Here is a 16,039-nt window from a genome sequence, read left to right as displayed (position 1 = left end):
GACTAAATTAGATATATGCATGAGGAATCTATTAGTCTTTTCCATATTAGCACAAACTCTTTAAGTGTATTGAACTCTTAATGTCGACTGAATTTTTGCTCAGCAAAACTCGTACCTTCAAATTCCTGTTTTCGCTTTTGACCTCTACCTAACTTTCATTCTGGTTTTACTCTGCTGATAAACTACCCATTTTGGATTACATTTCGAACTTAGAGACACAGGAATTCTTCTTTTTCAGTTTCCTCATTTCAGTAATTATTTCTAGTTTGTCAAAGCACAAATTAGATGTTTTTGAGATGTCTGTCGAACTATCATTTTTCTTTTTTAAGGCTATCCTATGATACTGTTACCATGAAACGGAGAGCTTTCCAATTTCATAAGGTATATGCTTGGCTGATACGGATTTCATTTTTGATCTTTCAGCCTCTTCCAGGTGTCTTAAACACTTTGGATAAAATAAAAGCACATCGTCATATCATAACAATCACAGAAGACGATGGAAAAATCTGCTGAAATGTTAAGTGGTGCATGCACTGCTTTCTGATATACTACTCGCCAGTTCAAATGTTAGCTGCTTTTTTTGAATTGTTATCCAAATCGATGGATTCAGATTTAAGTCATTTTATGTATCGAAATAAATTGAATTTTTAACTCCATTTTTCCGATTATTGTTTAAAATACGGACAGAAGCAGACGGAGTGTCCGCTTGATCAATTCTATTGTATTAAATTAATTTTTCGAGGTTGTTTCATAAAAAAAAAAAAACATTTTATCATTTTTTTTACGAAATCTCTTTGTGAAGAGTTTCAAAACTCCAAAATCAGTTAATAAGTTTCGGAGTATTCTTATAGAATTAACTGATACTTCTTTTATATTATAACAACAAATACTTCTATTATTATAATTCTTCTCTTATAATAATATCATTTCTAGCATTTCTGCATGTCTCAAATCTTTTTCACTTACATTTGATGAAAATAGTGGTGCAGAGTTATTTGTCAAAACAAACAGACTGTTCTGAAATTCAATAAAGTTGTTTTATTTCGTATCATCATTCATTAGCAACAGACCTTTTCTCTTGTTACTCGTCCGTTTATCCCGTTAAATTACTGAAAGAATGTGAATTAAAACTCTTAGGAATAGAGAATCTGAGGGCTTGATTAACAGTAAATGTGAAGTGCACGGAGGATGAGCAAACATTAGGATGGGGAGAGTGGAGAGAAGGAAAAGATTTGGCAAACAGTTCTGCTGGGCAGTCGTTTGGAAGATGTAATAAACTGATAAGCATATAATCAGAAATGCAAACAGTGTCATTAGGTCCATTTCGTATTTCCATATCGCGCAATATCTCCCTCGCAGCAAGGCGTTGCTGGTGCGGCATCCTTGGCATTTCATTCATTTTCCCTGTCCAGTTAATTAGGTAAATAGTGAGAGTTTGAGATTCGTGAGGCTTTTTTTTCTCAGGGACACTGGGACTTATTGCAATGGGTGCATTAATTCAACTCAGTCTTATCGAAAATTTTCAAAATTAGTTGTTTTCATTCAATTGCAAGCTATCGCCCAACAGTAGAAGTCGTCGCTAGTACTGGACGACATCTATTCGGCAGCTGAATTGGATTTACGAAACGTTGTCGAAGAGGAAGCAAATACACTAACTTCTGGAAATAACTAGTTTATTTGGGTTTTAATTTCCTCAGTCGTCTTCCACTGGCTTTTGTTTCGTTTTCCAGCACTTTTTCGCGCTAACGTAGCCCTACTTAACTGCATGATTATTTTAACGAATAATTAAAATATTTCTTCTTGCAGACAAGATCCATTTAATTATACCGCTCGTTACTGGTATAAGCTGCTTTATTCTAATAAAGTTGCAATAAGTGAAAATTTCTGTAGACCTATGTCAAATGCAACGATTGAAAATCATTTTTTTCATCTTTTAAAATCAACAATAATAAGCGACATAATTATTTTCAGACACAAATTTCCATTTCTGTTTAAATAACGTCATCTAAATTGAGCAAATGCAGAAAATATGAATGAAAGTAATCAGTAAGACCTCTAACCCTAAAAAGAAAAAAGTGTCAAGAGTTGAAGAAAGAGGCAAAAGAGATAGCTCTTAGGATGGTGTGGTATGAGCAGTAAAACTATCACCCAATTTGATTTACTGCAACAGGCTAATATTTGCACTGTTTTGCAGCAGAAGGCATCTGAGTATCTGAATCGCAATTTATTATTTCTTTTCTGTTTAGCTGTGTAACAAACACATTATTCTGGCAGCCAATGCATCGGGCTAATTACTGATTTCACTCTCGCAGTTTATTGTATCAGTAACAACGATTATATTTCTGTAGCGTTTAAGTGTGAATTTAAAAACTACTTTATTTAGCAATTATTTTAAATCAAGAGTGTCGTGAATAAAATTATGAAATGCATAGAAATGTGAAATGCAAGCTTTAGATTTACACATAAATGTAATATGCTACAATTACAATGGATTCAGAGTTTTATTTTTTATTAAGCATTAGCTCATGTCGTCCTATAACGAAGAACTGATAATCAAAATTGAAGCTAAAAAAAAACTATGAAAAAGCTTTTGCTTTATTGGCTTTCTGTTCACATTATTGTACACTAAATTGTTGTAAATAAATAACTTAATTAATCGAAATGGTGTAGCAAATAATGGCAGATTTCATTTATTTATTATGATAGATTGTTTCTTTTCCATAAAAATGTATGAATGACAAATGGTATCATTGCTAATAATTGTAATGTTACAACTGTATGAAGAATTTGATACTTTCAGGAACATTCCATTTTTTTGCTCTAAGAAAGTGAACACTTCCAACAATACTTCGTAGTTGAAACTTTTTTGATTAATATCGTGCCTGTCGTGCGTAAATTATTTCGCACAACTGTATTCAGTGATAAGGATTTCTTGCAGCGCTATCGTAATTATTATATAATCGTTTCTAATGTTATAAAAATTGTCATGATCGGTTTTCTTAACTTAACTTCATGCAATTAAACTTTGAAAGTACCCATAATTTCTCAGTGTTTGCTTCTCCTAACCAGGATTAAGGTTTTTACTCAGATTAAGTGTTTTTCTTCTCAGTTTGAAGCATTTTTCCACTGATCATTGTTTTATTTGAATTCCAAGCAGTGCTCCACCAAATAATAGCAATAAAAACACTTCTGTTCCTCTGTTATTTTTTGAAATGATATTTGTAGAAGTCGGTATTAATGGTATCTTTTTAAATGTGGACAGGCTACATTATATTCTTTATCATCCGGTTTTCTTCCCTTGATTCATTTCTAATTCATATTAAGATGACATGAATTGTCACTCATTATGACTTCAACTCTACTTCTGTTCGTACCAAAGTAAAATATTTTTCGTTTTATATTTGGTGATGGTCCCATTTGTATTTTGAGCACAAATGATTAATATTAAAATGTTTCATACTTCTTAGCTAATTTATAAAATATTCTCGACTTCATTTAAACAAAATAAAAAGTACTTTAAAAAAAATTTCCACTATTAAAAGCAATAAATTTAGTAATTGTGCACTTATGCAGAAATAAAATTACGCATCATCCGAAGTAGCGTAGGAATTTAATTTTCTTTGGGGAAGTGATACAAACGGACTTACTTTGAAGACATCAGTCAGGAATAAATCTGATTACAACTTTTAAACAACCAGTGCATGACAGCTTAATTAATTCTTCCAATTTCCATTTTATATATTCCTAATTAAATTCAAAGTATGGACAGCATGAGGTTCTGTCTGAATTTTTTATTTGAAACATAGAGAAGTTTCCGTTAATCCTCGTAATTTCATTTATTCTAATAATAAAATTTACCAGTTTTCTAAATGCTGAAAGCAGAAAGCTTACTATTCCGAAAATTTTTATAGAATATGTTTATATGGAAAGTTTACTATGAAATAAAATTTTGTTTTACAACTCTATAAAGGTTAGAAATGCATAGAAATTTCAATCATTCCCTAAATGGATAACTGTTAATTTAGGTCAGTGGCATTAAATTTAAAACGAGATATATTATTCAATCGTGTCTTATTTGACAGCTAATTACCCCAAAATTCATGTTTTTGAGGTAACTAGCTGCCTTTTATGAACATTACAACATTTTCTCCGTAGTTTTACCTATATCACAATTGTCCCTATTTTTGCTCTTTTCATTTTCATTTTTTCTTTTTTTTTTTGTTAATTAATTTTTGTAAGTTTTAAAAACCGTTTGTAATACAACAACAGGCTGTCGATACTTAATTGTTTAGCGTTGCCGAGGTCGAAAATTAACGAATCTTTGCATTTCTAGATATAGTGACGCGATAATCAAGCTACAGTTGAATACGGCAAGGAACTAGGATAGTGGTTATTATACGATAGTTTTCACCTTATAAATTCAAAAAAATACTAAAAATAGGACTGATATTTCAAAACGAGTGTTTTAAGCCTTATCTTAAATAAATTTAGGTTTTCAAAGCAATATAATTTATGCACACAAAATTTTATACAAAGTGAAAAAAAAAATTTTTTTACATGAAAAAAATTTCTTTAGAATTTCGTCCAAGTCGTTTCTTTCCATGAAAATTATCAAATTTGGTTATTTTGGGAGAATGTTAAAGATAGCTACTAATCACTTTTTCAATTCTATTCAGTTTGTGCAGGGCTGATCAATCCTCGGAACTACGTTGCTGCAATTACTATTGAGAAAAATATTAGTCCAGGAAGAAATTTAACATCAATACAGTATAAATGTACACTGGAAACAGAATGTAAATTTTTGCATTTATAATTTCTCGGACGTAGTAGACTTGTTTCTTCCATTCACCCATCTATCGATCTATCTGTCTTTGCTTTATTCCAACTGTCCCTAATGTTGGTGCAGAAAGTTTCTCTCAACTGTTCGATCGATGAAACAATCAATCTTTTCAGGCGAGCAAGTGAGAAAAGAATCATCAATCTTAGCAATCTCAGAACTTCCACGACTGGGCATTAGACCAAAACATTTTTCCTTTCCTCACATCCCGCTCTCTCCCTTTCTGCTCAGCCTTGCCACTTGATCATGTGTTGATCCATTACCACACTCCATCAATAGTTCTCAAACTTTTTTTTTTCATTTTTATTCTTTAATTAACCATTTTATTAATCAGAAGACAGATCGGTTTCAAAATTTCAATGATAAACAATCCAAGAAATGTGGAAAACGAAAACTCAGTAAACATTGCTGTTGTTTTGAACAGCACAGCAATGATTAACACTTAACACTTATCTGACAGTTACATATGCACTTATGACCACCGCAATCCTCGTACTTATTGGATAGTTAACACTAGCTAGTGCTATATTGATATGGACTAAATATTTGGCAGTCTGTATTAAATATGATAGTAATATACTTGGATGATCACAATGACCGTCCATCTTCATTTAGTAATGTTGTTCAATTGATGTTTTAGCAATACCATGATGACAATAGCAAATAAAAGTTGAACTTTCCATCCTTTTTTTCTAAATTCTTATTTATCTGTTGATAATACAATTATTACAAAAACTAGTTTTTTTTATTAATTCGAGAAAGCTGGATGACGCATATGGTCTCACTAGTTATACAATCTCACTAATCACTAAACACTTGAAACCGTCCCTAGTATATGGTTGATTTATATGAGGTATATATAATATCTGTGTAAATGACGACCAACTCTTCCTGTTTTTTCAGGATTAATTTTTCTCCATTTCCTCCGTCCTTTTATCTTTCTGCTTCCTTTCGGATTTTGCGCCTGAATTTCGGAAGTCCGAAATCCCAGTCCAAAACACCTAATGAGCTGCAAAAGCAACATGAATACTATGACACTCAAAAATCAATCAAATGGAAAAATGATGAAGTACTTCCTTTTTTCCCATGGATTTGCTGGGAAAGATTCTCCCAACAATGAAATTATGTTAATACTGCATGAAAAATGGAAGAGTATAATGTGAAAATGAACTATTCCATCTTTTCAATCAAATTTCAGGAATAATTTATGTCCTTCCATGAGATATGAGCAATAATACGGAAAATTCATAAAAAAAAAACAAAAATATGGTCACAACCCATCTAGTTTCAAAGTTATCTCAAAGCCATAACGTATATGCAAGTAAAATATTTGAGTTATAGCGAATTTTGGTTCATTCACCGAGAATTTCAAGTTTGCTATTTAGGCAGCCCAATACACTAACATCCAGGGAAGCGCAAATACTTGCCTACTTTATTAGATATCCACTTGCATTCGAAACAAGAATATATAGCAAAATGGACAGGGAAGTTGAATTCGTACCCCCCTAATCGCTCTTCCTCTGTTTATCTAAGATTAATACCAGTGATTCGGATTAAGTACGAAGTAACTGCCATCTAATCTTAAAAGGTTTTCATTACTCACACTTATAAGAACTTCTATAAAGTTTACTATATTCCACTTTAATTTATAGCTTTGCATATATCATATATATATATATATATATATATATATATATATATATATATATATATATATATATATATATATATATACTGATGGTGACTTCAAACCTTCAAACTGCATTAGACTCATCATTACTTCAGCAAATGCTCTGCTTTGGTGCTGCAATTTCTCGCTTCTTGCTTCTAAATTTCATAGTTTTTTTTATTGAGCTTTCTCATTTTCAGTTTTCTTATATTACATATTTCTGAATACTTACAGAGAAGCAAACCTCGAGGTTGCTGCCTCAAAATTCAAATTCATTTATATAATCAATAATTCTAAGTTTCCGATGAGTCATTCGAAGTTCGTTTAGGCAGTGGACACTGTAGTCTATTGCAGTTGCTGGTTTCAAACCGACAGTCGTAATGTTCCTTTTATTTTCTGGTTAAGAGTTTTCAATGTTGCTAAAATATCGGACGATATTGTTCCACTCCTTACTTGCAGTATATATATGTTTTATTTTAATTAAGGAAATTTGCTGAACTACGTGTAGAATAAAAGCGTTCAAGGCATTATTAATATTAAAACATTTAAAAGGCGAAGTGTTCATCGAAAATATAACTTAAAATTAGTTCGAAACGCAAATTTTTAAATAAAGAAACTAACTAACAAGACTGGCAAGTCATTCTAAATGGTAACCATTTGCATATCATGACTTTTTTAAGCAATTTAGTAATTGCAGAACTATATCCAGAATTTTAATAGTTTAATTGAATTGCAAATATTAAGAGTTGAATATTTTGATGAATATTTTTGGTCACCATAGGTTAATTAACTAAGAATTATTCCATCGTATTTCAACAATGTCAGTTTTTCCATGCGATAACCTACCTTTTGCATTGTTCGTACTGCTCAAACAATCACTGTAAATCCAAAATAAAAAAACTTTCAGATGTGCATTATTCACTACTTATTACTGATTCACTGGCTTCTGTTATTCTCCTCTTTGATAATTGTCAGTGCTGTTATAGATGCTTCATGGTGGTTAGTTGCAATTTTCACGCTGAAGCTGTCATTTGCTTATGTATTAAATTTTTAAATGCACCGTAAATTTATGAAATTTTAAATATAAACTACAAAACAAGTTAATGCTTTACGTAGTGACATCTTCACACTCGTATTCTGCAAAATATCCATTTTTTAAAAAAAAAATTAGACATTATGTAAGTTTAAAAAGTTGTTATAATAAAAAATCAGTTGTTTGACAAATCACTGTAAGCGTAATCAATTAGTAGGCTGTAATCAATGGGTAAATGACTGACAGGTCTGATATCATGAACATTTTGTTTAATCGGACATCGAGCCGTACTACCAACAACGAACAAATTGCTTGAATGGATGATAAATCAGCTGGCTTGTTCTTTGTGTTTCTCAAAAAATCACATTTATGGAAAAAAATTATAGTTATGTTACGGGATTGGAAATTTTCGTCGAAAAATTTTTGTTAACTTGGGTTCTTGTTACCGTAAAATTGCTAAAAGAAAAATTGCATATTCTATGTTCTGGTTTAAAATTTGCCGATATGATTTTAAAAAGGCTTTGCTTGAAATCACATGACTTTTTTATTAAATTATAGGTCTTCAGTTGCCCAACTGAGCACAGCAAATTTACTAGCTGGAAGTAATGCTCGACCGACTTGCTTAACCTTGCAAGGCTTATCGCCAGGACAGGCTCGTATATGCGAACTGTTTCGGGATCACATGCCTGCTGTGGGTGCTGGTGCTAAAGCTGCAATTACAGTTAGTTTCTGTGTTTGTCGTTTCGTTTTACAACACTTCTATAGTTTAGTTGAGCAAAACTGAGACCGTTAATATGATAAAAATTAATGAAAACACTGAATCTATAATAGTTTCCGTTATTACTATTATTTCCCAGACGTATTCCTGAAATATTGGAGAGTAATGGTATAGCCAAAAAATAAATTATGTTAAGGACTATAAATTTTTTGTCAAGAAACTTCTATTGCATAGTTAGCCATAATAGGATGAAGGTTCCAAGCCAATCCGAAAATGTGGTAGGATCTCTTTTTAGTCTTTTGGAGATATATAAACACATGGATGGATTAAGTAACATGGCTCTCGTTTGTTACTAGAGCTTTTGAGAAAGAGATAGAGATTATAGTATTTGAAATTCATAGCTGAAACGGTCTAAAACCAGTTAATAGACTCAGTCTCTTTAAGAATGAAATGACTGAGGGTATAGCACCATGTCGCTATTGAACACTATGTTGGAAACTTTATTACACGTTTGTGGTTATCATTTACTGGTCATTTAATGATAATAATTTAGTCATCTGGTCAAAGATGGATCTAATGTATTGATTTTGGGTACTGATCAACAAGATTTTCTTTCTCCGCTGTGTTTGGCAAAGTTCCTTTGACCGTGTTTGCTAGATAGTAGAGAAGGACAGTGGGAATTTCGTTAATCCATTTATGGCATCACGAATTAAGTAACAAGCGAACTGTTACCTGAAGCATTCCATTTATTACCGCTTTCATTGATTTTCTTCATTTTTGCATTTAGAGCATTGGGCAAAAATCATGAAGAAAAGCATAAAAGAAAAGAGGAGGGAAAAACACGGGGCAGGGAAGGATAGGACAAAGAGAGGAATATTACTTTGATTGTTTCTTGAATTCAGTAAACTGGTTCCCTAGAAAGAGATTTTAATTATAATTCATTAGCATTGTTTTATCATTGAATATTAAAGTAGATACATAGAATGATAGAAAGAGAGGAACTCATGATAGAAAGAGAGGAACTCATAGGAAAAAGAATTTGTAAGGTCGAAATGAATAAAACTGTTTTATTTGCATATAAAATGCGAATCAGAATGTAAAACTACCTTAGATTATCGGTCCGAAATTTTTCGTTTAATTTAAAAGTTGTTCATAATTTTGTCACATTTGTTCCACTATTGGATAATTTTCATTTATTTTTTATTTTTTTATTTTTTTTTTTCATTTTTAGAAAAGAGGAAACGCGAATGGCATAAGAGTAAAAAGATTTTCAGGATCAAAAGGTGATAATTTTCTTACCTGAGCAAATTTCCCTAAACATGATCCAAAACCAGTGATTTTAGAAATTGGTGTAGGAGTGGTATTTCTTTTTGCTTTTGATGTTACTGGGAAGAAAAATTGCAGTTAATCAATTTAAAAAATTAATCGTTTAATTTATATGAAAACACTACCTAGGTGCATGTTACCACTGAGTATCGGCATTATGCGGCATATGCCATATCATGTCATTAAACATAAAATAATGTTATTCAGAACTGAAATTACCAAGATTTGAACTAGGATCACCAATATAAAAACTGTAACGTTTTTAATGCAGTTTCATTGTTTTAAGAAATTTCTCGAAAGTGAGGAAATGATCAACTCTCATTATGATAATGAGATATTTGATCATCAACTAATTAAGGCAAAGTATTTGAAGGAAAGTTAATGTGCTCTTTTTCTGCTTATTTTTAAATTGTGGTGCATTGGTAAGAAGAAAATTCTTGTATGTGTTTGCTTTGTCTTTATACCATATACTTCTTAAACAATTTTCACCAATGAAAATTATAAATAACTACCAACAGTGTTGCTTGACGTGAAAATTGTACATAAAGTTTAGCACTCTTATTATGATAATGAGATATTTGATCAGGTAGGTATAGAATACAGTATAGTGCTGCGATTGATTTGAAGTTAAAAATTAATGTGTTTATAAAAAGTGTGAATTTTCGTTAGATTTTAAAGTGTGAAATTTTCCTTAGCATTTTGAACTTAAACTTTAAACTGTCATTCCATATAAGTTTCTTAAAGGATAGCTATCAATTTTTAAAGTTACTTATCAAGATACTTATTCGTCCTCATGAGTTTTTTTCAGGAATGTCAACATCAGTTTCGTCACCAACGATGGAACTGTTCTACGCCATATGGCTCCAGTTACTTTGGTCCAGTTCATAAAATTGGTTAGCTCTTCAAATCGGTCATTCCAACAAGTTTTGTATTCCAAGTAGAGAACTCGGCAAATGAATATTTGCAGTCGCTGTGTTAGCTGTTACAGAAATCAGACGGACAGTTACGCACGTTTTCTTTTGGAACTTAAATGCAAATACAAAAGTGTAATTTTTACAGCTGTAGGTAAAGTCAGTCTGAGTCCACAGTAAAGTTGATATGTTGCATATCGGTTGTTCCGTCCAGGTGAAATGACAAATTTCATGTATGTGAAAAGCATGTATGGTGCACTTTTTCTTTTGCATGAGTCTCAACATAATGAAGACAAGGCAGTTCATCTAGAGTTTTATCAGTCAAACGATAAATTAATTTAACAGTAGATTAAATGTCGGATGATCATTATCATCATTCCTGAAAATGGAATATTCCCAAAATTGAATATTTTTAGGTTCACGAGAAGCCGCTTATACATATTCGATTCTGTCAGCTGGTGTAACGCATGAGATAGGTCGCCGATGTCGTCTCGGTTTGTTGCAGTCATGTGGTTGTAGTCAGGCACAACGGCCTAGTACTGTTAATGAGAAGTGGACGTGGGGAGGTTGTGGTGATAATATTGAATATGGGTACAGATTTAGTCGTGACTTCATCGATGTTCGAGAAAAAGAAGAGGGATTCCCCAAACGCTCTATTGATCACGGACGTTCACTAATGAACCGGTGGAACAATGAGGTCGGCAGGAGGGTAAGCTCTCATGGTTAATTACTTAGTAAATTATATTAAAACCGCTCATAATTGGATTTTCACATGACTTTCATTTTCCACTCCTAAAAATATTTGTTTTCAAGCCATCCACATGTCCAAATTATTCAAATTTAAATCATTACTCACAGACGTAGTAGAAACTCATTTTTAAGATTTGTTTTTTTTAAGATAACATCACATATTTTTCGTTTTTTAATAAGATAATTTTCAGTTGCTAAAACGAAACACTCGCCCAAAGTGCAAATGTCACGGAGTGAGTGGTTCTTGTAACATGAAAACGTGCTGGATGCAGTTGCCGACTATGCGACAAATGGGAGCTGTTTTATTGGGGAAATATCATACTGCGAGACGGATTCAAGTGATAAATGATTTTAAAATATAGCCTTATTTTTATTGGAGATATTTTAGTTTAATTATTTAATGCTATAAAAGAAGAATTTTGTAGATTAATGCACGCGGCAATATGCAAATTAAAAGTCAACCAGGAAAAAGAGATCGAGAGAGAGGTGGAGGACGGAAAAATCGTGCTTTACAAACTGAACTTGTTTTTCTGGATGACAGTCCTGATTATTGTATCGAAAACAGAGCACAAGGAACAGTGGGTACCACAGGGCGAATATGCAGGTTCTTTTTCCTATAACTACTTTAGAATTAAGTTTTATTGCACTCGAATTCGGATCAGTTCTTGCCATCAATGATAAGAAAAGCACGAATATCTCAGTAGAAATAAATTCCACAGACCATACTTTTTTCTCTAAATGAATGGTACAGTTATGACTACTGGACGAAAAAATAGGTCAAAACGTGGTTAAAGCATTGGTATTAAGATTACTTCCAGTTAGGCGTATGATACAGTTGTTGGAAATGGATATGTTCTTATCCAACAGAGATGGACTGATAGTACGCTGGTTAATTCGGTGTGAAGATGGTTCTAAAGCCATATTTTGATGTAATCTTCCTCCTCATATTTCCTTCTTTAACCTTTTTTTCCTTTTTTGTTTCAGAAAAGGTTCGCATGGTCCCGAAAGTTGCGACTTTCTGTGTTGCGGTCGTGGATATAATAGTTATACAAAAGAAACGGAAACAAAATGCAAATGTAAGTTTCAGTGGTGTTGCAGAGTGGTATGTCAGACATGTGTCAATCAGACACAGGTGGATATTTGTAAATAATTCAAGGAGACAAATCGTTTTACTGCTTCCTTACTCATCCTTCAATGAAGCATGTTTCTTCATTTTAGCTCTGGGATTTTGTAGGAAATATTGTTTGTACCACAATTACTTTTATGATATTCACTATTACGTAGCTTTAAACGTTGTGGAAACTCCCTTTAATTTCAACATTCCACGTATGTTAGCTGATAATTTCCAATGCTTTTTCATGTTTTTGGATAGGACTTTTCGGGCTTAAGTAAAAGTTTTCTCATTTTAAATCTGCACATATGTACTTCTTTTGAATTTAAAATATCATTTTGATATGAATAGACCGCAAGCGTTTTAACCTTCTTATATAATCTACACAGCATTCCACTGCCCTCTTTCTTGTCAGTTTCCCAGAATTTTGCATTTTATTGATTTGTTTGCTATTGTATATGCTTCAGCAGCTTGGTATTTAGTACTGTAGACACGCTTTCAAACGTCGACACCTCTAATCATTACCTTTTAAGGTCGCGCAAACTTTTTAACTCGTTATCTTTTTATTCTTCTATCACAAAAAATTTTCACTGCTTAATGGATTTTTTTCAATTGCTTGAATTGAAAATCGATTGAGAGAGGTTGACTTCAAGTGAATCTAAAATGTAGTTCAAAATTCGTTTGTCGTGTAAATGCTTTTTCATCGACCTCTTAGTCATCAGCGTTGTATAATGTTACCTCACTCATTTCATGTGTTTTTTAATCATGGACTGTATTGCAAAAGAGCTATGTATTGGTGAACCAAAAAATGTTCAGAATTTTTGTGAATTTCATAAAAAGTTTTGAGTTTGCTATCGAATACAAGTTTTGATGCATCTTTGCGGTAAAAATATAGGTGGAATTATGCTTAATGTTTTTGAAAAAATCAGAAAAATTCACTGAAGACTGAACAATCTTTTTGGCCAGTTTAGAAAAGTGTGATGATTAAAGTTTGCTGCAAACATATTATTAGTAGTACTAAATAAGCTTGTGATCGGCTTTGTATTAACACTGAAAGAGCTGTAGGTTAAAAATTTTCATTTTAAATCATTGTATTTAAATACGAAGCCGACATACTGATGCATACATACATACATTGCCTTTGCTTTGATCACTTCATTTTTGTATTTGACCGTAGTATTTATCCGAATCTCAGTGATGTCATTTAGTAGACTTGCTTTGTTGCGAACTTGTAGGCTTGGAATGTTTCGATGATGATGGTAGGGAAGGAAATTGGCGAATAACACTGAGGAGAGGTATTGTTTCAAAAAAAAAAAAACAATGAAGGTGCCATTTTCTCTTTCCATTGACTGCAGGTGTGCTACAGTTTTTTAGTTGGAAACTGAAGCATACATACAACAGGTAATGATAATTATAATATAGTTAATATCAAATAACTTTGAAGTAGTAGTTTGATTGAAGTCCAGTATTTCGGAATCTGAAGTACCCTTCATTATTTTTCCTTATTAAAAGCAAAGGCTCTGTAAACTCATTGTGATCTGTGGTTGTCAAAATACAGTTTTTGTATAGCGTTGCTTATGCCATAAGTATGTAATGAAATATTTATTGCCTTTGTTTCTAGTCATTTGTTTACTATTCATATTTAGTATCTCACGTGTTCCACTTCATTTACTGATCACTTCTTAATAGGAAAGAAATAGTATTGACATTTTTTGAGTTATTCAGTTTTTTTTTTCTTTTCGAATTAAAAAAAAAGTGTCAGCATGTGGTTGAAAAATCACTGTTTTTGATTAGTTGTGAATTAAACTTTTTCAGGTAATTCCAAGGCACATCAAGGTACGTAGCTTTTTTTGATTATACATTGTATCTATTACTTATGTTAATTGAGTTCATTTTTTCTGCACTTTTTTTTCACTCCTTGGATTTTCAGGATATCTTAAAAATTGTGAATATACCGTACGGCCGCTCTGGACGTTTGATGGCTCAAGATCAGATTTTTTTTTTCTCTAGATTAATAGGACATTATTTAGATGCTCCGTTCGCAATATCGTCACTTAAATTTGAAAAAATTTATTGTAGAAGGCAGCCATTCAATTCCAGTCTGTGTTTCAGGAAATAATTGTTACCTGAGGATATTTGATTACTGAATTATAGCCAATTTGATATATAATTTCCGATATTATGTAAATTGGATTTGTTGGAGAAAATTAGAATTTACTGCTGTTGACAAAACAAACAGTGAACATGTTGGTGAATTTTCAGATGTTTAATGTGCTAAAGAAATTTTTTTAATTAAAGAAAGTTTAGTTTTTGTAATAGCCAGCTATTTTAAGTGGTCACTGAAGGTGGGAGTGAGCGTAAGTGTATATGTATGTGCATTTTAAATACTGAAGTTTTTGGAAAGTATGCCATCATTCTAGTGCTGCTTGGCCACTTTATGTAGATATTTGCTGTGTTTTGGTAGCCTAGATGTTATTGAAAAGCTTTGTTCCAGTAAGATCAAGAAGACGTATAGTGATGACATTGCATACTTTTGCGTTGCAATTAGTTCTTCCAAGTTGCATATCTGTTGCTAATGACAAACAACACTACTTTCGTCAAGTTGCATATTTGTTGTCAATCAAAACTAAAGTAATCAAAATGGTTTATAGTAAGGAACCACACAATTTATCTTAGACACAAAATCATGTTTCCTTTTTTCCCAAATTTTTTGAATGCTTCAAAGTTCACTGTAATGAGTTACCAATTAGTGCTGATTTATCATTATTTGCGGTCTGTATTTCGATGTGTAATTGAATGACCAGATCCCCGCAGCGTAGGTTTAATTTGCATAAATTTAGTTTGACTTATTTTAAAGAGCACATAAGGCCAAGTACGTCGAGAAAGAGGTTAAAACAGCTATGTTAATTTTATTGACCATATGTCAAGGTCGAAAGAGAGCTCTTCAAATGGATGATTTACAACAAGAATGGCGGCTCATTAAGGAAACCTTCCTTTCTCTCCCTTTATCAGCAACACTACCCTCACTTTTATCCTTCAGGAAACTCATGTAGCTCATTAGCACGGTAGATCCCCTTTTCTTCTCCCTTGTTCTTGATCCCTTTAATATTCTACTGTAGGGTCATTTATTTATTCATTTAGCCAACCAAGGTGAGAACTCAAGATGATCTTTGTTGTGCAAACACACACAAGTCCTTCACCAAGCGTCGTGTAATAACGAATTTAAAGGAGACAGATCTACCTTACCCTTGCCTCTATCGATTAAGGCAAATTCATTAAGGGAAGATTCCATGAATTTTATCGGTTCTATTCAGCACTCAGGTTGGAATTCTGCACTGCTACCGATCAGAAAGCAATGAAAATTCATTTCAGCAATTTCCGTAGTCGATCAAACCTTACCTGCTGAAGATTTTTTACTCGGAATAAAACAACCACGAATTGTGGATTTAAAAAGTGTTCCAGTACAAGTTTTAAGTTATTCAGGCTAAATAGTTTTCTGCAATTTGCTCTCGCTTAATTCAACATCTGCGAAACTTTGTCCTCCCAAAATTTATGTCACAAACAGGGGACGAGTTATCAAAATTACAAAACCGGATAGCCGCAAATACATACGCCGCCACATCCATAAACTCGCATTTAGGGTGTATATAAGTTACTAATGAATTGGATCCCACAAATAGGAGC

The 16,039-nt window shown here is 32.5% G+C and overlaps 1 protein-coding gene across 1 annotated transcript; it reads left to right on the top strand.

The window, feature by feature from the left end:
- Nucleotides 1-7,413: 7,413 nt before the first annotated feature.
- On the top strand, nucleotides 7,414-12,394 carry Bma-cwn-2 (Uncharacterized protein; the record flags this gene model as incomplete). The annotated part of the gene is made up of 7 exons (XM_001899180.1): nucleotides 7,414-7,505; nucleotides 8,098-8,260; nucleotides 10,392-10,476; nucleotides 10,911-11,203; nucleotides 11,436-11,582; nucleotides 11,670-11,848; nucleotides 12,229-12,394. The coding sequence occupies 7 exons, from the start codon at nucleotides 7,414-7,416 to the stop codon at nucleotides 12,392-12,394; spliced, it is 1,125 nt and encodes a 374-aa protein (XP_001899215.1).
- Nucleotides 12,395-16,039: the final 3,645 nt, after the last annotated feature.

The sequence above is a fragment of the Brugia malayi genome (assembly GCF_000002995.4).
Source record: "Brugia malayi strain FR3 genome assembly, contig: Bm_v4_ChrX_scaffold_001, whole genome shotgun sequence".
In the NCBI taxonomy this organism is placed as follows: Eukaryota; Metazoa; Nematoda; class Chromadorea; order Rhabditida; family Onchocercidae; genus Brugia; species Brugia malayi.
The sequence above is the reverse complement of the archived record's forward strand: the minus strand, read 5'-3'. Positions and strand labels throughout refer to the sequence as shown.